This window comes from Coturnix japonica, chromosome 9, assembly GCF_001577835.2.
Source record: "Coturnix japonica isolate 7356 chromosome 9, Coturnix japonica 2.1, whole genome shotgun sequence".
Taxonomy (NCBI): Eukaryota; Metazoa; Chordata; class Aves; order Galliformes; family Phasianidae; genus Coturnix; species Coturnix japonica.
In genome coordinates, this window is record NC_029524.1 from 316,172 (window position 1) to 338,604 (window position 22,433).

The 22,433-nt window shown below is 42.0% G+C and overlaps 1 protein-coding gene across 5 annotated transcripts in view; it reads left to right on the top strand.

The window, feature by feature from the left end:
• LOC107317829 (glypican-5-like) overlaps nucleotides 1-22,433 on the top strand; it is a 319,637-nt gene that overhangs the window by 243,367 nt on the left and 53,837 nt on the right. Inside the window, exon 9 of one of the 5 annotated variants that reach the window (XM_015870947.2) lies at nucleotides 2,133-2,251. The exons of the other annotated variants lie outside the window; for them this stretch is intronic. Coding sequence (XP_015726433.1) covers nucleotides 2,133-2,221 — 89 coding nt within the window. The 3' untranslated portion in view covers nucleotides 2,222-2,251. The remainder of the gene's footprint in view (nucleotides 1-2,132; nucleotides 2,252-22,433) is intronic. 5 annotated transcript variants of the gene reach the window in all.

The following is a 22,433-nucleotide window of genomic DNA, read 5'->3' on the forward strand; positions in this document are numbered from 1 at the left end:
ATTTGCAGGTACTGTATTTGCATTGACTGAGAATTAAGTTGAAAATATACCAAAAATGTTACAAGAATTTTTCAGAAATCTTGTAAATTATTCTCAAATTCCTTTATCGACACGGAAAACAAGGGTGTGTGTTTTGTGCTGTTTACAGGGCTGTGTTCAGCCAATGTATCAAAATGCATAAAGTTATTTGCCATAACTTCAGTCAGCACTGCGCTGCACCTTCCTCGGTATCCTGGTTTCAGCTCAGACAATGCTAATCACATGTACAGAATCACTAAATCACACACTCATCTATCTCACGCTTTCTAAACTTCCTTCCAATGTTTGGTAGCTGCTGAATGATGGGTGTATGCCCAGGGCCAGGCCAGGCCACTCAGTGGGGAAGAGCTGCCACCATGATGGCATGGGGCAAGGGATGGCTGCAGGATGGGCTGGGCATCATGCAACTATGAGCCATGGGTTGGACATGCGTGCTCTAAATTATGGGTTATTTAAGAGTCTTCAATGTAGTTGTCAGTGATGGAAAAGCCAGCTGAATGCAGCATCTTACAGAACCTCTTCTAATGTTTTTGGTCTAGTTTCTCCCTTTCCCTCAGTTAATTGTCCTTCATGTATATTCCTTTTGGAAGATTTTCTTTTTCCTGAATTACATTTCTGTCTTTTGTTGATATTCCTCAGTGCCACAATTAGAAAGAGATTTCTTCCAATCTTCTTGTCTTTGGGGTTTTATGCAGCTGTTATAGCATTGTTGAGTCTTTCTTTAATCAGTCTCTCAGCCTCCCTATTTGTGCTTGTTCTCCTCAGAATTTCTGGTCGTTTGTCAAGCAAACTTTGACGTATTTCTGAAATAAAATTTGGTTGGCTCCTTATGTGACTTTGAATTTTATTGACTACTATTTTGAAATTAAGAGAATTTTCTGGGGGGGCAGAGAGGTATTGATGTATCTTGTGTTGCATTAGTCTGTTCGTCTTCTATATACACACTTCTGTCAGGATTGCAAATTAATCTTGAGCAAGATTTAAGTCCTAAAAATTTAATGTTTCTATTTTGGCGTATTCTGAAGTTATCTGTATTCTTGATTTAGGCATGATCTACTCATGCAAAACATGCACAAGTGAGCTATTTTGGTAGCAGCATTCCTTAGAAGTAGTCTGATGTCCAACCATTCAATTTAGCTGCAAAAATCATCAAACATTCTCAAAATCCCAATTATAGATCAATTATCATTGAATGGTTGTCCACAGATAGCAGTTAATTCAAAGATGAGGAGGGTTATATCAGGATGAGGACTGAAACGTCCTTTATATCCCTAGAAATTAGGTGCACTGAAATCAGTTGCTTTGGGGGTGAAATTCCACATTATGAATGCTTATCAATTATTCACACAGAGAGCCCTAGAAATCCTCAGCTTTCAAACCTGTTTGGGATTCATCTCAAATTAAAGAAATTAGGAAGAGTTTGCCATTGCAGTATTGAAGCTGCCAAGTAATAAGTCATTATCTGATATTTATAGCCCAGAGTTAAGACTGGCGACTCAGACACACTGCTGACCATTCAGCAGGGGAGTCCTAATAATCCAATCTGGAGCAGCAGGGAAAGGAATCGCCTTCTGATGTGAAGTCAGACAAGTAATTTCCTATTTAAAATTTGATTAGATAAAATCTTTTGAACATGTGCTTGTAAAGGAACAGCTTGTTTAAATATGTATACGGCTGCAGCACATGCTGTACACTGTTGCAACTGAAGTCAGCACATTTGCACTAACCTGAACGTGCCAGGAGGGGCACAGTGCCCAGAGCTAACCTCTATCAGGATAAATCTCTTACAGGATGGCAACAATAGAGATGATGGGGAAATGTAGCTTTCATTTCAAGTCAGTTTTTATAGCCATCTAATTAGCTTGATATCTGTTTGATTTAAAAGCATTCTGTAATAGAAATCAGGAGGATAAAAGGCAATAGGTGTTTTTTTAAAGTAAATGAATAAATATTAAGAAAAAAAGAGATGTGAAATTTTGGCATAAAACTGACTCAGGTATCATGACTGTGAGTTTTGCCTTTGGCTTGAAGAGGTAACAATTTGAGTAATGACTGAAAGATCAGTTTCCACTGCCCGTATGCTTGCTTTGCAGGGCAGTATCACAGCAGCTCCAGCCAAAGAGACTGCCTGAAAAACTGCTGCAGAAGTGAGTTCTTGCCTGGACCAAAATACAGCAAATGACAATGTTTCAGGCTGAAGAGCCATGGAAAAGTGACACTGTCTTTTGCTCATATCCTTATTTATATCATATACAGAGCTTATGACAGCATCTCAAAACACCTATTGATAAAAAAGATGTGTTACAGTGATGGAGGCACAACAGTGCTTCAGTACCATACTCAAATGCATCACCAGGGAACGCCCAGTGGGAATCTCCCTACTAGTCCCCCAAAAATATGTCCCTCCATGAGAGTAAAAATAAACAGTCCTTTGGATTTAATGCAGAAGGTACTGTCAGCTCCACACTCTTTGTCAAGAAAATTTGCATAATCTGCATCACAACAGAAGTGGGAAGTGTACTACCTCAAAGAGGAATTGAAATGAAAATTCTAAACTGCAGATAAATCACAAACATATTTGCAAAGTATATGAAAATATATTGTGAAGTCTAAAGATGTCTGCTCTCTAAAGGAACAAACACGCAACCACAGTAAATGCTTTTGTATCTATACAAGTAGACTAAAAACCCATCCACCTACAAAATATATCAAAAGAAGGTATTGTAAAAAATAAGCGAATTATAAATTCCTAGAGGACAGTTTTCTACCATGGATTATGCAAACATTGCATATACTTCAAGTAAAGTCTCATTTTATTAAAAATGTAACCCATGATAAAATAGATGTAACATGAATGTCAATTTAGAATCTATATTATTCTTACTTGATAAAAGGATATTGAAAAAATGAATTGAACTAACACAAGTATGTTCAATATGCATGAAATTTCTATTTAGCCTGTAAAATGCAAAGCAGATAAATAGTAGCCATTTCCCAGTACTGTAATTACTGTGTCACCATTTATAAAGCGTTTATGTAAAGTACAGCCCCCGTGACTAGCCATGTGTAGACTCCCTGCATCTTGTTAAAAATCAAATCATTGATTTCAGACCCTTTACAATGCTGATATCAGTGATCGCGCTGTAATCCTTCACTAGCTCTATTTAATGTCATCAGTCTCTTTTGTATGTGTTCTTGTTGGACTATCTTAATATTGTAATTGAAGACTATTATAAAATGGAATCCTGCTTTATTTGTTCCCTCATGTTACAATGAAGGCTACAACACTGGAACAGACATATCTTAAGGCTTCTTTCTCCGTTTTTGCAGATATGTGCATTGATTTTAGCAAGGCTTACTTTTTCATTGTTACTACTTCTCCGTGGAAGGGCCTTATCCCTTTTCCATACTGGTCACAGCCATTTGAAACTAGATAAAATAGCGGGGCTTGGGATGTGCTAATCCCAGTTAACTTCTGAGACAGAAGGCTTTCCCCATCTCATCTCTTCTTTTGGAGTGGCCTCTTTCATTTGCAGGAGTGATGGGTCTGTGCCCTTCTCTGAGCTGCAAGGCAAACGTTATTTAGATCTTGAACTAAGGGATGTGTTTAATGGGGAAATACTGTGGTGGTACCTGGACAGTTGGACTGGATGGTCTTTGAGGTATTTTCCAGCCTTGCTGATTCTCTGATTCTGTTATCAGGGTGGCTGTTGTATACCAGCTGCTCAGGTAGGTCTGCCAGAAAAGCATCCACAAGTGCAAGGGGTAAGCACTACACAGCATGGTTTAAAACTTGGAGATCCAGGGCATGTCTGCTTCCCTTGAAGCAGATGGGAGCTCCATCTCTCTGTTGCCACACTGATGTTGCACTAGTGATCCTGCATCAGCTGATGGCAGCCCTCAGCAAGCTTAGTAACACACACTCAAAGGCGCATTGAATTCCAATGATGTCTGTCTGAGTTGGTGTGAAGCATGGTGGGGTAAGCTTGCAGCTCCCTGCAACAGCATGTCTGTGCATTTTCTATTTCAAAATCCGTGGGTGTGTAATCTGTTTTCTCCTGGGGTCTCGTACGATTCACAGTTATCATGACTTTGTTACAGATAGACCACATTAACATCGCTGCTTTAGAATGGAAGTCTTTTGGTCTTGGAAGGTGTTAAGGTATTAAGAGCTAAGGTGATTTGTCCTGAAATAAATTTGTAGAAATTGCCCAGTTTAATGCCTTAAAATATCCATCATCAAATGTGTGACTGCTAAACTTTCCGATGGTGTGTGATAATATAATAGTAGTAATAATAATTGATGAATTAGTTGGAAGCTCACAACTTTTCCTTGGAAGTACTATCTTAATATTCTCCTTTAAATTCTTCACCAGGTGGAGGAAATGCACAGATGTCACTCAGTGCTATGGAAGAATAGTTGTCATAAGGATGTTTCCTTTCATGATTACTCTACTATCTTTGTTATGAAAAAGGTATACGAATGTGATGAAATTAACTATGAGTCAGTGTTACAATGCACTAGGAGTGATGTTTTATTTAGCTTACTGTTAAGGAGTGTGTTAGATTTGGAGACATGAATACTATAAACGATCAAAGCAAAAGTATTGTTTTGAAATAAGGAAAAGGAATTGTTGTCTGTCCAAACTGTGCATACAAATTAACAAGGCCTCTACGTGAGAACTGGTCAAATACTTTTAGTATGGCATAGCTGATGAAACAGCTGTGAGCCAAGTAAAGCAGCTACATGGCTGCAGTTATCTTTGTCTCCTGTTTGATGTAATGGCTTGTAAAATGTTATTGGGAATAAATCCTGGGAAGCAGGGAGTTTCTTGAGGGTTTCTTGAGAGCTGCAGTTTTCAGTTTCTTAAGGGATAAAATGATTTGTTCTCTTGGCTAGAGCCAGATGCATCTGTGGATTAATTGTATTGAGGGTTTCTATGTTTTGAATTCTGTCTAAAACTATCAAGGCTATGGGGGAGGCTATACTTCTTTTCAATTATATACATCATCTTTGAGCTGACTAATAATGGTTTCAGATGAGCTCCCCAGAGAAGCTGGAGAAATTAAACACCCAAGGCATTTTTTAGATCCATGGGGTAGGTCTAATTCAGTGTTGAACAGCCCCCACAGTATTACAAGTGATTTGCATTTTCTCCTGCCATGGGTAATAGTGGAGAAGTGGAGCCTCTCAGCACATCCCTTCCCAAAAAAACCTCACTCTCCTTTACCTGGTGGTCAATGAGAATTTTGTATAGAACTCCTATATGCTTTGTTTCTCATAATTTCTCATCGACATTAATGAGAAATATTAATAATGAGAAAACAATCAGCTAAATTTGCTTCTTTTTCAAAACCAAATCTTCCTTTTGCTACACCGTGTCAAAAAATGTCAGGCTATGAATGTGCCAAGATCTTAATGCAGCCCCTGAGGATCTGTCATCTTGGTTAACACCAGCTAAGTACCTGCCACCAGGGCTCTCATCTTTTGAGTATGTATTAGAAAAGTCACGTGAGTTTTGAATACAGTAGTACATTAGCAAAAAGGAAAAAAATCAGTACGTATAACAGGGAACACACATCGGAATAATATGCTCTGTTAAAATCAAATTACCTCCAACTTTAAATAGTATTTATCTTAAAATTTAGAACAGCGTCTTTGAAGGCAAGCAGACATGGCCTCATGCCAAAAGAAAAATCAGATTTTCTGCTGCAGGATATATAGAAAATCATAACAAACCTAATTACCTGTTACCACTGCTAAAGACCCTTCATATCTTAGCACTCTTGAGATTTAGCAGATTGTACCTCGTCTTCCTGATGAGCAGTTCTGATGGAGAAACTAAACATTCAGACTTAGTGAAATAAAAATAAAAAGATTCAATTTTGAAAGATGACAATTTTAGAACAGCTTCAGTGTAAAATGCTGTAACTGCTTTGAAATGCTTCACATTTAGTGTATTTCCTCATGCTGTATGTTGTGCATTTTGTTTGTTTTGTTGTTGTTGTTTTGTGTGTGTTTCAATTTTCTGAGTTCTCTCTGCTCCTTAGCCTTTCTTAGAGGTCAGGATATCACCTTACATTTTTCTTTATTTATTTTCAAAGTTTTACTCACAATAGACTCAATGCAGTGATTTCTTTACACAGCTTCTCGGGAATCTATGGAGTGTTTTCAAAATCTCTTATTTTTCCCTGTAACTCTTGGGCATTTTGTGGTTCTAGTCCATTTTGAGATGTCAACAGGCTCCCAGCAGGTGCCGGAGCTGCTGAAAGGGGACATGGGCTGTAGGGACCTGAGTGTGGGGGGAGCACAGGAGCACTGCAGAAGGGAGGGCTCTTATTTGGGCTGCCTAACTTTCAACTGTGGCTCTCTGTTCTTTATTAACATTCCCTCGCTGTTGCTTGTGAGTTTAAAAGTTCAATACTGACTTTTTGGCAGCAGCTCAGTGCCTCGTGATTTAGACATTGACCTTCTATGATGGAGTGACGGCGTTGGTGGACAAAGGGAAGGTGACCGATGTCATTTACCTGGACCTGAGCAAGGCCTTTGACATGGTCCCCCATCACATCCTCATCTCCAAATTGGAGGGAAGTGGATTTGATGGGTGGACAACTAGATAGATAAGCAATTGGTTGAAAGGCCGCAGACAGAGGGTGGTGGTCAATGGCTCTATGTCCAGGTGGAGGCCGGTAACGAGCAGTGTCCCTCAAGGGTCTGTCTTGGGACCGGTGCTCTTTAACATCTTTATTAATGACATCGATGAGGGAATGGAGTGCACCTTCAGCAAGTTTGCTGATGACACCAAGCTGAGTGGTGCAGTTGATACGGTGGAGGGAACGGATGCCATTCAGAGGGACAGGCTGGAAAGCTGGGCTCGGGTGAACCTAATGAGGTTCTACACGGCAAAGTGCGAGGTTTTGCACTTGGGCTGGAAGAACCCCAGGCACCTGTACAGACTGGGAGGAGTGGTCCTTGAGAGCAACTTGGCAGAGAAAGACCTAGGGGTCCTGATAGATGAGAAACTTAACATGAGCCAGCAGTGCGCTCTGGCAGCCCGGAAAGCAAATGGGATCCTGGGCTCCATCAGGAGAGGGGTGGTCAGCAGGGATAGGGAGGTGATTGTCCTCTCTACTCTGCTCTTGTGAGGCCCCATCTGGAGTACTGTGTCCAGGTGTGGAGCCCTCAGTACAAAAAAGACATGGAGATTTTGGAAAGGGTCCAGAGGAGGGCCACAAAGATGATCAGGGGGCTGGAGCACCTCCCCTATGAGGACAGGCTGAGGGAGTTGGGTTTGTTCAGCCTGGAGAAGAGAAGGTTGCGGGGTGACCTCATTGCAGCCTTTCAATACCTGAAGGGAACTTACTCCCAGGAGGGGAGTAAACTCTTTGAAAAGGCTGATAATAGCAGGACTAGGGGAAATGGTTTTAAGTTAAAAGAGGGAAGATTTAGGTTGGACGTTAGGGGGAAGTTCTTTACTAAGAGAGTGGTTAGGTCCTGGAATAGGCTGCCCAGGGAGGTTGTGGATGCCCCGTCCTTGGAGGTGTTCAAGACCAGGTTGGACAGGGCTCTGGGCAACCTGATCTAGTAAATGTGTATGTTTGGTGGCCCTGCTAGGCAGGGGGGTTGGAACTACATGATCCTTGAGGTCCCTTCCAACCCGGGTGATTCTGTGATTTTTATAAGCAGAAAAGAATGCATTCAGCTGCAGCTCAGGGTGGGAATAAGACCACCAGTGTCCCCGTGCCATGCAGCTCTGTGCAGCCCTGGTGCTGCACGTGCCTGCAACTGGTTTCACAGCTCTTCTGAGCCATTGCAGCACTGTCTGGCAGACTTTGCTGTGCTTGGGCAAAGGCTTGTGCTCCCTGGCTGAGCTGACCCCTGCCTTCATTAGACTGCCTGGAAGGGCCTTGTCACATGTACGAGCATATTTGATCACAATAATTATATTTAAGCCTAATTCTCTACTAATGCTTTTCAGGCCTTCAGCATCAATCACAAATCTCTTTCCAACATCCTCCAGACACCACAGTTTGAAAGATTCAAGTCCATGCAGTCTAGCAGAGCATAAGGAAACCCCTCAGTGCCAGCTCTGTTTCACACCTGACCGGCTCTGCTGGCAGCAGAACTCACCAAGGCCCAGTGCAGAGCATTGGCAGCAGAGTGAGGCTGAGGTAAGGCCTGAACTCCTTTGTGGTCAGACTTGCAGTACTTGGGTCATTTTGGTTATGTGATAGTCATTTAAGAAGATACAAGAAATAGTACTTCATTAAGTGTCCAGGAGCTCATCCTGCTAGCACACGGTGCTCATACCAGGCAAAGCTGGCTGTGGTGGCTTGTGAGGAGAGCAAGGCCTGTGCTTGGTCCTCTGCCTTCCAGGCTTTAACCCTGGAGCAAGATAGAGCAAATACTTTGTTAGATCTTCTTTCTTCCCAGTTCGTGTTATCTGTATGCTTATTTTAGCAGGTTATTTAGACACAGAGCAGATAAGAACATTCTTTCTGAGCTTCCTTCTGTTGAGAGCATCACGGATAATTTTTCCTGATTCCCTCCTTCGCAGCTCCCTGCTTCTGGGGAACTACTGCACTTAAGGGATGGATTTTCCTGCCACTTGCTTGATTTCAGCTGGAAGAGCTGTGCTGTTCTATTGGAGCAGGCTCAGATGCTGGTAGCTGTGAAACAAGTCACTTATTCAGTCAGCTATCCCACATGATGTGGCATTGGGCATCATCACATCAGAAATCATATTACCCTTCCAAATCACCTCTTCTTCTTCCTTTTGACTAAATGGCATCCTGCAAAGCGTGTTATACAGCTTTTTGCAAAGCTGCAGCCCTTACCCTGCTGGCCTATACCTTTGCACTTAGACACAGACACTCCAACCATATTGCACATCTGCATTCATCTGGGATCCTGCTTAATCTCCTCCCTCCACCCATCTTCAGCATCTGCTTATCAACTGAAATGATTTCTGTTTGCTTCCCCAGCTGCATGTTAGAGCCTCAGATTACTCCAGCTTTAAAAAGCAACACTTGTTTAATTAAAAGGAGTTGCCAAACTGTCTCAAGAGTGCCAGATATAATAACAGGAATCATCACACCCCTCCTTTCTTTTATTCTCTCTTCTCCAAAACACCTAACAGCAACCAAGACTAAAATTAGCAATAGTAAGCTTTTAAAAAATGAAAGAAAACAAAAAACATAGCCATGGAGAAAAGCAGCCCTAACAGGTAATCAGCCCTATAGAATGAGCCACAGTATATTAGTGCCTCTTAAAAAAGCCAAAACACAAATCCTCTCTGATTCTTTTGCTGTTGTGTTCTTGTCAACTGTTATATTTATTGCTCTGTCATGTTTGAAGTTGTATTTAGAATATTGGGAAAACTGTCAGAAAACCTATTGCAGTACTTAAATGTGGCTATGAAAGTGAAAAATTGATTTTTCCATAAAGGCGGTTTCCCTATTGAAATTATGGACCTAGTGAAAGTGTTCTCCTTTTCAGCACATTTCAAGATGTGCCTCTTGGATAGCATGCTAATGTTACACCTAGATGCATTGTCTGCACACACTGGACATGATCACAATAATGTGTGTGCAGAAATTCAATAAGGAACAGTTCTTTTGTATGAGAGTATATCCCTTGTGTAGTCTTCTGTGCAGTACTATAAAATTAATTTAGCTTCTGTTCCTATAGAGCTTATCTACTTCCCCAGCATTAGGGTATACTTCTCCTGCATTTTACCTAGGAAATGATATTTGTAACTTCATTTTGTTAGAAAATTTGCTTTGATTATTTACAGACCAACTTCAATTCCAGAGTCAGCTCCTTAACTCCATGCTTATTTTTGCAGTGTTCTACTCCCATGTTAAATTGTGTAGGAAAAAAAGAAGTATGCCAAAGAGCAAGCTAGTTTGCATGCAGTGGGATGTGAGGTTGGTTACCCTGCCTGTGGCAGGGCACAACTTGGAGCACTGATCAGAAACCAGAACCTTCACTCTTACAAGAGGTTTTGTATGTAATTTTTACAAGGTCACTGGCTTGTAGTTCAAATACCCTATTACTCATGAGACTATAAATTCTTTTTGCATTCTTCTAAATATCAATTACCATTTCACCTTTTGTTTGGGGAGTTCATATTTGCTTTCAAGGCCTGAAAAAAAGAAGAATCTCCACTGCTTGCTCCAACCTGAAAACTCATTGTCTGGTACTGGAAATTTGACTCATCTTTTTCCAGTTTTGCATATAGACCTTTGCTGACATGGTTTGTACAAGGGAAGGATTTAGTGTGATGGTCTGTCTGTAGCATCCTGTCTTTCTTTCGAACTAATTAAAATAAATCAGTCTTACAGTTTTCTACCATTGTTTCACTACAGCTACTTTCTGCTCCTAGCTGAAGTTTGCTATAGACTTTGACGGAATCACAGCTGGACCTGAAGTTTTCTGTTGTTTTAGTTTCTCATCAGACATTATCATGGGTTGCTATTTATGTTGAATCACTGTCCTCTAGTGCTTCTCACAAGCAGAACACATTACTCTGGAACAGTCTCATGTACATTTAGAACAAAGATATTTTTGTCCCTGTTCCAAAAACTAGCATTTATTGCAAAACCTGTGAAGATAGTGTCACAGTATCACTCACAGTGTGTGTATATATATATAAATATATTAAAGGGTGAAAGGGCTCCAAAGCTATTAAATGCAGTTATCCAAACCACCTTTTAGGAATTTAACGTGCTGACTTCTGTACTTTTTTTCATAGAATATTTTGTTCCCTGCTACTGGGTTTAGGTATGTGAGGCTCTTCCAGATCCAGCCAAAGTCTGTTCTCATCTGGCTTTACCAGCCATCTTTTCCCAGCACTGTCCTTTTCATAGCATGTATTTTTTCCCTTGTCCTTGCCTCTTGACCTGTGCATAAAGAAAGCCTCTTTTTCCATATTAACTTTTCAGCAGGTTGGATAAGCCATTCTGTTGTCTCTTTCTATACGAAGAACTTCTCATTCCTGTGTAGGATCTGTGGATCTCTTTGGATCTCTTGGGAACATTTTTGTTCATTTATCCAGCCTTTACTGTTGATGGTGATACTTGCAGCTTATGACACTCCACCTCATAGCAGAAATTAATCTGTACGTCTCTTAATTAAATTCGGTGTTATATTTCCACCCTAATCCTCTGTCTCCTATCTTTGACATCCAGTCTGAGGTTCTGATGCTTTCTTGTACTGTCAGTGCCTTGCACCTTCATGTCATGAAGTTCTGGCTTCAGTGTCCAGATTTCTAATGAAGATGAATTTTAGGACCTTTGAGGATGTTTCCTTTAGCCCAGTATCCAGTAGTTCTTCTTTCAGTGCTGGTTGTAGTTCTCCACCTTTTAATCCAGCTTTTTGAATTCCTGTTTTCATGTTCTTTTTTTCTATCTTGGTCAGTTATTCCATATTTGGCATCATAACAAGTGTTGACATCTAGATCCAGTTGGAATAGATGTTTCTTTTTGTCATTAAAGAAGGAATCTACCTTTGATACTTGTGTTAAACATTTCCTTCTTTGATGTGTTCGTAGCTGCCAAAGAGGCTCCAGCTCTGCAGGCACCCCTGAAGTCAGCTCACAGCCTTCAGTTGCCTGAATCACCCATGATCTCAGTCCTAAGCATGGATGCCACATATTTTTTTCCCCACTGATATGGTATCAGGTTGCATCTGATGTAGTTGTTCAGAATCCTGGCTTCTAGATGTTCATCTGCACGTATCTAAGTCTTTAAAGGTACATTCCAAAGACTATTTCTCCCACAGCCCTAGTTGCTGTGGGACTGTTGGAGTTTTCCTTTTATCTGAGCTGGTGTGATTTCAGTTTCCTCATAGATAATATAAGATATCCTCATCCTCAAAGACCCAGTGTGCTCCTTCTAGGGATTGCTATGGAAATCAGGGCTTGCCACCAGTTTATGCATTGTGCCTCTAGAGCCTCTCTTAAAAAGCAGTGTCAGCATTTTGGGTGGGGAGGGTAGGGTCAGTCCCTGGAGCTAAGAGAACTGATTTCACAGTTCCACATTTCAGTCTCCTTCCCCCTCAGCAGCAACTAGATTTCATTTCCTGAAGCATTAAAAAAAAAAAAAATAGAAACACGTCAATAATGTGTCAGTAGTGTCAGAAGATTTCCTTCTTCTTCCTTATGCCCATGTAATGGTGAATTATGTATGCCTGTGGTTTAAATACACTTACTCTGATAGGGCATAATGGTTTTTTTTTTTCTCTTAAGATGGATATTTCTGTTCAGGAATGACCAAAGCGGAGTTCAGTTGACTTGAGAAAAACTGTTAAATGTAACAGTATCAAATGGAAGTAACAGAAAGGCATCTGCTCTTGACAACAGGGAACTGTGGGTGTTCTGGTGCAGGGTCAGTGAGGGGAGCACGGCAGTGGATGTGGGGAAGCAGAACAAATCTGCCCTGACTCTGAAATGAAGTCGCACTTCTCAACTATTTTGATGATCAGGAAATCCAGTGACCGTCTCATCCAGCTCCCCTGCAATGCACAGGGACACCCACAGCTCTGGCCTTGGTTGTCACTTTTATTGTAAAAAAAAAAAAAATTATATTCAATCTGAATCTCTCTTTTTTTTAGTTTGAAGCCATTTCACCTTGTCTTATCACCACAGACTTTGCTAAAGATTCTGTCTCCCTTCTTCCAGCCCCCCTTTAGATACTGAAAGGCCCCCCTCAGGTCTCCCCACAACCTTCCCTTCTCCATGCTGCACTGCCTCTCTCAGCCTGTCCTGTAGGACAGCAGTTCTGTCCCTGGGATCATTTTTGTGGCCCTCCTCTGGATGTGCTCCAACAAGTCTGCATCTCTTCTGTACTGAGGACTCCGCGTCTGGATGCAGTGCTCCAGGTGAGGCCTCACAGCACACAGTAGAGGGACAGGACCACCTCCCTGACGTGCTGGTTGCTCTTCTTTTGGTGCAGCCCAGGACATGGTTGGCTTTCTGGGCTGCAGGGGCACATTGCTAGTACATGTCCAGCTGCCAACCACTAATACTGCCAAGTCCTTTTTGGATGGGCTATACTCTATCCTTACATCTCCCTGCTCGTACTGATAGTGAGAGTTCGCCACAGCCTAAGTGCAAACCTTGCACTTGGATTTGATGAACCTCATGAGATTCACCTGGGCCCACTGCTCAACCTATTTAGGTCTCTCTGGTTTGCATCCCATCTCTCAGACGTGTTGAGCACAACCTGGCGTCATTGAATACTGAACCATAGCTACTTTGATTTCAGTCTTTGTGAGTACTATATATGCCTATGACATATTTTAATTACAGTGGACTTCAGCAGGGCTGACTTCAGCGAGGTAGCTGCATCAATCTGATGGTTCTGGTAGAAGTTACAGTAGGACAAATATATATGCATTTGTATGTATTTATATAATGCAACTGACAGTAAGCAGTAACAGCCTGTCTTCTTTGCACCAAGAAACAGCAAATATTGTGAAGCTTTGCTCCGTTACATTGAAAGGTTCCTCAGTTTGTATGTGTTCCAGATACATACTGCAATAAGAGACCTAACCATGTGGTTTGATAAACATACTGGCAGGTTCTGGGATTCCATTTTGCAGTTTGATGTTGTGCAATACTTGAGCCCTGTGGAAAAGTTTGTCAAATTGATTTAAAAACAGCATGGATTAGGTAAATGATGCGGCCTTTCGTGCAAGGATCACTTTGGCAGTCTAGATCTTGCAGTATCTCAGGAGTACCATGGCCTGATGTGTATATAGGCAGCAAAGATGTGCTCCTTGTCTATAGGCTGCAAAAGGCTAAGCATGCCAAGCGGGTACAGCCTGTCTGGAAGAAAGAGCTGTACAGCACTGATTATTCACAGTAGGGCATTCCTGGGGAGTTTTAAAGGTGTCAGGGAGCTGGTGTGCCTTTGACTTCCCCAGTGAGCCTGTACTTGTGTGCCGGACAGCCAGTTTGAAAAGTCTTCTCCTGTTCTTTGTGGTATTTCCTTCCAAACAAACACAATTTTGTATTGGATAGGCTTCTCCAGCCCACCTACTTACATGGTATCCATTACAGCTGTGATGGAGCTCTGTAGACTTTCATCTGTTTTTTTCCTCATTATGCCCCCAAGACTTGTTTTCTTAATTTTACAGCTGGAGAACTGGAACAAACAGTCAGTGGGAAGTGGGCCAACCATTCTGCATGAGTTGTTTTGCATTGGTTTTAAGTGAGTTTCTCTAAAATATAATTTAAAGCTTTATTGTTCCTTGATTAATATGCTTCTCTATTTATAGTATAATGGCACATTATCCATATTGTTCTTCATCCATTTTATAAATATTTCTATGCTGTGTTTACTTTGGCAATTGCTGCCAGATGTTGACTGTATGAACACTTTGCAGCTCTTTGAGAGCTGCACATGCAGTATGCCAGGGTCCGGTGAGGTGAGGAGCTGCAGGCTCACCTGGAAACAACCCTCCTGTCCAGACGAGCCAGGCTGATGTGGGAAGCAGCAGAAGTGGGTCAGAGCCTGGGATCTGAGCCTCCCAGTGCCAGACCTGGCTGTGCCACTAGGACTCCAGGTCCCTGGCTGCCTCTTCACTGAAGCTTTCACAAGGTAATGCAGGAGGGAGGGTGATATAGGGAGTGCAGTGACCAGTTGTGCCCCCTTTAGGGTCTGGATGGTAATGAGGGCAGAAACAACGTGTGAAGGATAGTTTCCCTCTTAGGGAGAACTAATGGTGGCTTGATTTCTTCTATATATTTTAGCTTTTCTTTTTTCATTCCACACGTCTTGCTGTGAGCTTCAAGACAGAGAATCTATTGTAACTGCTTTCTGTTTAGGTCTGCACATAGGAAAAGAGGCTGGAAAGCTTGAAATATGTGGCTCTGCAAGTCTGGATACACTTCTCAGACACTGACACCTTTGAAATGACCTGTTTAGAGTTCAGAGGAAATTTTAGGCTGTCGGACAGAACAAATGGAACAAAACAACAGCATTCCTGCCAAGCATCTGCGCTTCCATGGCATAGAAATCACTGTGATGACTGATCATGACATACATAATACATAAATTGACCGCAAAGAACTGTCAGCTTACACCACCCATCCCATGGCCCTTTGACATTAAATCAAGTATTCTGTCCCTTGCAGTGTTCCAATCTCTATGTGGTGTTTCTGGTAACCATCAGAAGTTGGAGTAAAAGAAATCACCTGCTGCTTCGTGTTCATTTGAGATAGGCATTTCCACTGAATTTACATTAGGAGCTGTAATTTTATTGTTGCCAGCTAGCAGACTAGCCATGCCCCTGGTAGTTACAAGAATTAACACCTTATTTTGCAACATTTGAGATATTCACATTGCTGACAGGTTGCAATGCAGGAAACGGATAGCCCATTTGTGTGTAGCAAAGCACTTTCAAGTTAAGAAATCTCTGTGCCACTGAAATCAGGTATGTTAAATAAATCACATAAGGTTTTGCAGGCCGTAATTCTATGAGTAAACACAATAACCCTCTCTTTATTAGAGCAAGAACCTGATTAACAGACGTTCTGCAACATGCACTAAGAATCTATGGAAACCATCCCAGCAGCACATTTAGATTCCACAGCCAGTTGTGCAGACTGCAAAGCTCAAGGAGTTGTGGTTTTCCACACTTGGAAGCCTTCTCCTGAGGGCTGTGTAAAGTGTTGCATCCTGTTCCTGAATCCTGTGTGTTAGCCCCTGCGCAACTGACCAAATACCTGGTCAGGGCCATCAGCTACATTGACACCAATATGATCTTTTCCCTCTCTCCTTCCCAAAAACAACGTGGCTTAGGTCCATACACATACCTCCCGTTTTTCACCACTAGCTGTGTGTACAAAATGCCAGCCCCAGCCTTGGGTACAGATGTGCATGGCTCGCTAAAAGTCTTAGACACTGGGTTTTTCCCTGTCCTTGGTGCCCTGAACCCCTGGAACAGGCATATACTCCTGGAGTTTGTTTCTCCAGGTGCTCTTCTCTTTAGGTTTACCCTGATCCATTTCAAGTTTTCACTGCTTATTTATTCTGATATTTGTCTAAGTCAAGATGACATTAATAAACACCGATTTGTTCTTTTCCTACAGCGATTTGAAGACAAAATCCAGGCACAAAATAAACCAAAAATGATCTTATCTTTGGCTTGTTGGGTTGTAAGTGATGAGGTCATATTATTTAAGGGTCGTTTAGAGAACGGACTAAACAAATCTCTATTTCCTTTATATATACCCCTCAATTATATTATACATAGCCCATCTTTTTCCTATCAGTCATTGTTTTTGTTGTTGTTGAATTATTATTATTTTTTACACGATTTCCACTTAAGCGTGTTTAAATAGTTTGTGTTCTAAGTTTTGGCATTGACGTGTGCCCCGCATGTGGCATTGCAAGTAATTACAGAGCTTTTGGAGCAGACTTAAGGTGCATGGGTTCAGCTGAGTGCTGAGCTGTGCCCCAGTGCAATGCTTTCCTTTGGTATGCATGGGGAGAGAGCTCTGTGTGGCTGTGTTGAGAGGAAGGTGGACATCCCAACATGCTAGAAGAATGTCTTCAACTAATTTACTCTAACCAAGTCTCTCAGTGAATGGGAGACTTCAGAGAAGTCTTCCCACCCTTTCTGGCCACATTAAAGTAGTCCATGGCATAGAGGTTATTTTCTCTCTAGAGAAGAATTGTTTGCACATAGACCTCTGTAAAATACTGATTTCCCGAGGAGATGGGGAAAGCTGCAGTTTCTTCCCAGCCTGGGCTTTCTCTTGAGAGATCATGACATCTGAACCAAGAAAAGGATGCCCAGCCACTGCCTTAGTGCACTGCTCGTTTGCCTATGCTGAATGTTTTCTTCAAAATTAAATGTGTTTATTTGCTTCTGTTCCTTAATTAGATTTACTGATTACTAATGGGAAGAAATGTGTTCTTTAGTTTTGGGGCTAGTTTATGAAAACAGCCTTCAGAAAGTATCTTTTACCATGAGTTTGGTTTGCGGCATTTCTTTCTGGACTCAGATTCTGTAAAGTAAGAGAGCAAAAACTGCGATACATTATCTGTTTTTCATGTACTGCATAACTTCTGGCATCTGAAGGCAGGTGATAATTTTTTTATGATAATTAATTGACATCAGAGAGAGAGAGATAATGTGTTTCATAAGCCTGTCGTTCTTTGATGTTTGTCATTCATTCTGACCAACTTGATGAAACCAATTCCAAAAGATACACTGATTTTAAACATCACTAAAAGCTCAGTCTAGAGGCTCAGGTGATAAAATAATTTGTTTTTAAAATACAAATAAACATTCCTGCTTTGGGGAGATCTTACATCAATGAGGCCAGACGTTTCTCTTGAGGCTAATACTGCACAGAAGCTCTTGTAACTAACTGGTATTTGGATAAAGGTTTTAATTCATGTTTCCAAAGCCATTTGATGCTGCTAGTACTTGTTAGTGTTCTGCAGCTTCAGTTTATTTTAAGCATCTGTAGTATTTTCTGAGGTCTTTTGCTTCCTTCTAGAATACATTTGCCTTCTTCCTTGGCTTATGTTGCAGGGTGGTTAGGTTTTTTTTGTTTTGGTTTGGTTTTTGTTTTGTTTTTCTGGGGATTGTGTCAACTCAGGAATGTGACTGTGATGGATGCTGTGCCCAAGGCTTGAATGTGCTACTCATCGGGCCTTGTCTCCTTATCACTGACTCTAGCAGCAAACAAAGCTGCTTTTTCCATGCCTCTGCAAGCTCACATTGGCAGTCACAGTTGTTGAGAGCAACTGGAGTCTACTGATGTGTTCCAGGCTCAGTCTGCAGCCTATGTTTCTAGCCAGAGCCTGGGCAGACAACTGCTCATTCAGAAGAAATGCATTTAACGTCAGAAAGCCCAAAGGGGAAAAGACTGAATTCAAAGCATATGTCTGAGCAGTAGCCAGCAGTGTTGGTCATGCTCTTTTGACTTCCTAAATGCCAAATCTGCAGGGTAGCCCTGCAGGATGGGATGGCTGTCACAGCTTCTGCTATGGCTGGTATATTTCTCATTCACATTTCTCATTAGGATGGGTATCATGAGTAACAGTGGAAAAGAATCATCTCAATTACATGCTTGCATTGTCCAAGCCAGAGCTTCCAGAATGTAGCCTGTGACCCTCAGACTCCTTTCCAAAGGACTAAGGAGAGCTTGCTGCAATTTGAGTGCTGGATTTGCTCTCCAAGAAGCACAAGTGAGGTGTGTAACATCCAGGGTGTCTGATACCCTGCCGCTGCTAGGAGACTTTTGGTTTCCAGTGCAGAGGAGGATACCTGGGCACCTGTGCCCCAGATCTATAGCTGATTTTTTTGTTAAACTGGTGCTACCATTTTGGAATAAATCATTGTATTACATTGTATTTTAAAACAAGTCTTCGCAATGGTCAGAAATCTTTGTTCCACATTGTGGGCTCAGCAAGCTACTCACTAGTCAGCTGGGCTATGGTTTTTGTGTCAAAATCATTTTCAGTCCTATCAATGAGCAATTATTTAAAGAGTTGCAGTTATTCTACCTTGGTTTTTAAGATGCATCTACTGTTAATTTGGTACAGAATGTTTCTGGTTACATACATACTTGTGCCAACTGAAATTAAATTCCCAGCAAGCAGAAGACATTTCCAGTTGTGTTGAAAATCATTGCATGAGATGATGGGATAAAGTGCAGATAGAAAGCTCTGCTGCATAGGAATGAATTTGAGGCCAACACATACTACTTTTGGAAGAGGATCCCAGTGCTTTGGTCTCAGACAGAAGCTCAACTCAGCCACCAGTGTCTGAATTTTGAATGCTGTAAAGCAGATTAGTAGGAATGGGTCTCCACAGCCACCACCGTGATTTTCCTTATTTTGTACCAAAGAAAAACCTGATTATCGCTTAAGCAAGCATTCGGTCTCAGTAGTTTAGTTCTGTTAGCTGAAGTACATACAGTGGTGCTCCTTGATCTAGGTCCTATTCGTAAGACTTTCGGTTACTAGCGATAATTTAAATAATCTGAAATATCCAGAATCAGTTCTGTTACCGCAGGTATGTTTGATAAGAATTTTAAGCTGGTAGAGAAGGAATACGGTGATGTTCCACACTGAGTCAGGTTTCCTTCAGGTGCATTTTAAACCACCCAGCACAGCATGATAAAGCCAGGAAAGCCCACCCTGGGTCAGTGGCCTCAGTTTCCAGTGTGACATGCCAGAGCCAGTGTGTTAGCTGCAGGTCTCATGTGTGAGAATATGACCTTGAAAACAAAGAGCAGATGCAAAATGGTAATCTCTGTCTGGGCCTGCAGACGTATGGCAGTTGCAGGAGCCCTTCCATGGGTCTTGTGCACAGGTGTTGACACCTGAAGGTGATTCCCATTCCAGGAAGCATTACTTTACTGCAAAGGAGTCTGTGTGCTGGGATTTCTGTATGTGAGGAGTGGGGAGTCAGCTGTCCTGCTGTGGCCATTTAAAACCATCCCTGGACTGTGCAAGGGCCTCTGCCCAATCTGATCTGCTATGGGGGCTCCCGTAATATTATCAGTGGAAGGAAGGAATTTATCAGTGCAGAGGTGGGATTGGTGCAGGTTGGAAAAATAGCATCTCCCTTTCACAGTGTTATACTGACGGTACAAAAAACATCACAGTTAGGGTGTTTTCTAATAATTTAAAAGCTTGAATTACTTACGTGTGGAGCCAAAATAGCTCTAAGTGCACTTTTATTGCCTGACCCTGGAGCTGCCATTTACAGGTTAACAGCCCTAATGCTTCTAAATAATAGGAGAGGGAGTATATGCAGTACAGTGTTAGAAAATGATATGTGTTGTGTTATTTGGACGCAAGTAGAGCACTAAAAGCCTTGCTCCATTTTGTACAGGATGTTTTCTTCTGAAATCTCTGGTTTTAAAATAGTTTCCCGTGGACTTGTTAACATGGAGATGCTTTGAATGTGTAAAAACGCTGTTGTATAAATCTTTTGGTTAAAGAAATTAAACTGGTCTTATGAACTTACATTTACAGTAGATGGCTATGCATACTTCTTGATCTAAAAATCTAGAGCTGCTTTCTAGCTCTCTGGGACAGGAGGCATATTCTTGCTTTTCTCTAGCATCCTCCCCCATTTTTTCATGTACTTAAGAATTAAAGCCTGGAAAAAGCTTACTGCAGGGGGAAGAAAGCTATGAGTTGTCCTGCAAGTGGGATAATAGAGACGCTAGAATCTACCAGCATATGTTTTTTTTAATTATTTTTTTAAAAAGGTAGAATTGAAATTCACAGGCTGCTTAATTGACTTTATGTTCATAAATGGCAGAGTCTTTTATTGCAGAAAGGGGTGAACTTTTCCCTTCAGTACATAAGGAAAGCAAAGTACAGAGGTGAATTGCCTTCTTTCAGTTCACGGGGACTGAATTGTATGGCAGAAGAGATGCCAGATCTCTCCATCCACATCCTCCGGTGATAGGCTCCATCCTGCCTCCTCACAGCCTTCTGGGTGCCCCTGGTGGCACCGGACTGCTGAGCAGAGGCCTTTGCCCCTCTGGGATAAGTGCTCGGTGAGTGGTGTGCTTCACTCATAAAAACATATTCTGAACTGCCAGCTAGTGCTGTCCTTAAGCAAAGGAAAATAAAACAAATCACAAGGAGCAGAGCCCACACAATGCATATTTTGTTTATGCTACCTGTGCTGCACTGAGCAGAGCAGATTGGGATTCTCTGTTCTGCCTTGAGCTTCAGAACCATGCTGTGAGGTTCTGAGCCACAAGGCAGCCCAGAGATCACATTCATGTCCAGGGTAAGCAGAGCTGCCACTGCTGATTACAGTAATGTCTCACTAGCTTGTGCTAAATCTGAGTTAATTCTGAATTCTTTTTACAATCATTTTCACTGCTTTCTGAAACAGCGTTGCTCAGAAGCCTTTCCCAGACCTAATGTCTCTTAATACAGAATCACAGAATGGCCTGGGTTGGAAGGGACCTCAAGGATCATGAAGCTCCAACCCCCCTGCCTGGCAGGGCCACTAAACTTCCACGTTTACTAGCTCAGGTTGCCCAGGGCCCCGTCCAACCTGGCCTTGAACACCTCCAGGGACGGGGCATCCACAGCCTCCCTGGGCAGCTGTTCCAGCACCTCACCACTCTCCTACTAAAGAAAGTCTCTTCCTCCTGTTCACTAACCAGTATTTTACAAACCATTCCTTTCTCCTTGGGACCTGGTCTGTAGCATGCCCTGAGAAGCCAGTGCAGTTTGTCCACTATGGGCTGTGCAGAGCAAGTCATACCACATGGAGCTGCAGTCGAACCTAACCACAGATGTAAAGTCTGGCTTTTTGGTGGTGCTGCTGAGGGCTTCAGGATTTGCTCTCCTCTGCAAGAAGAACAGATACGATCTCTTGGCACCATCCTCCATCCCAGCTCCTGATGGATGAGGATGCCTGGCATCCAGAGTGTTGTGTTTCTTCACTCCTTGGCCCTGTATCTTGCAGGTCCTGATCAGCTGCCTGAACGCTTTTCTGCCATTGTGGCTCTTTTGGCATGATGAACTTGTCCTCTAGGTCCTTGTGTCAGGATCTGCAAGTGATACAGACACCCTAAGAAAATGTTTATCTTTGTATCCCACAGGGATTGATCACTTCCTTTTTATAATATTTGGGGGAAAACCTGACATTGTAATCCATTGTTCTGCTAAGCCATTGCTTTGTGTGTTTGTGTGTGTGTGTGTGAAGGTTTTATTTCAGTTCTCAGAGTAAGCCTAAGGATATGAGGAGACCAAGAGGAGGTTCTTGCCAAATCCACAGTGATGCAGCAGGGCTGCTACCTGCTGTATGCATCCATAATGCTGAAGACCTGAGCTGGGATGCAGTCCCAGCCATTCAGGCTGTGCGAACAGGAGCTCACTGTGACTGTAACACTGTAACACCCTGGGGTAGCAGGACATGCCCTGAGAACTGAAGCGCTCACTGCTCTCTGTTTACATTATGTAGGCTGACTGTGGCTTAAGAACTTCTGGGTGAAGTATAAAAGCTGATTTTCCATTGCCTTGAGGCTCTTTGATATTCTAGTTACTGTTGTGTTTTGTCATAACATATTTATGGTCAGGAATACCTTGGGAAAGGCTTATTTGTGTTTGCATGCTGGTGTGAAAGTTCATACAGAACAGGCTGAGATAATCTGTGATGCTCCAGATGGTATAAAAATACAAACACTAAAGCTGTTAGAAGGATGTAATGTACAAAGATATTCCTTCTGTCCTGTTACTGATGGAAGTGTTTAGTCTTATGCCTTTCTGTGTTTGTAAGCTGCAGATGTTACACCCTCTATGTAAAGCATGTTCTCTTTCCTAGAGCAGCAGTTCTAATTCATCCACAGCTGAAAAATCTAACAAATACCAGAGGAAGACAGAAATCA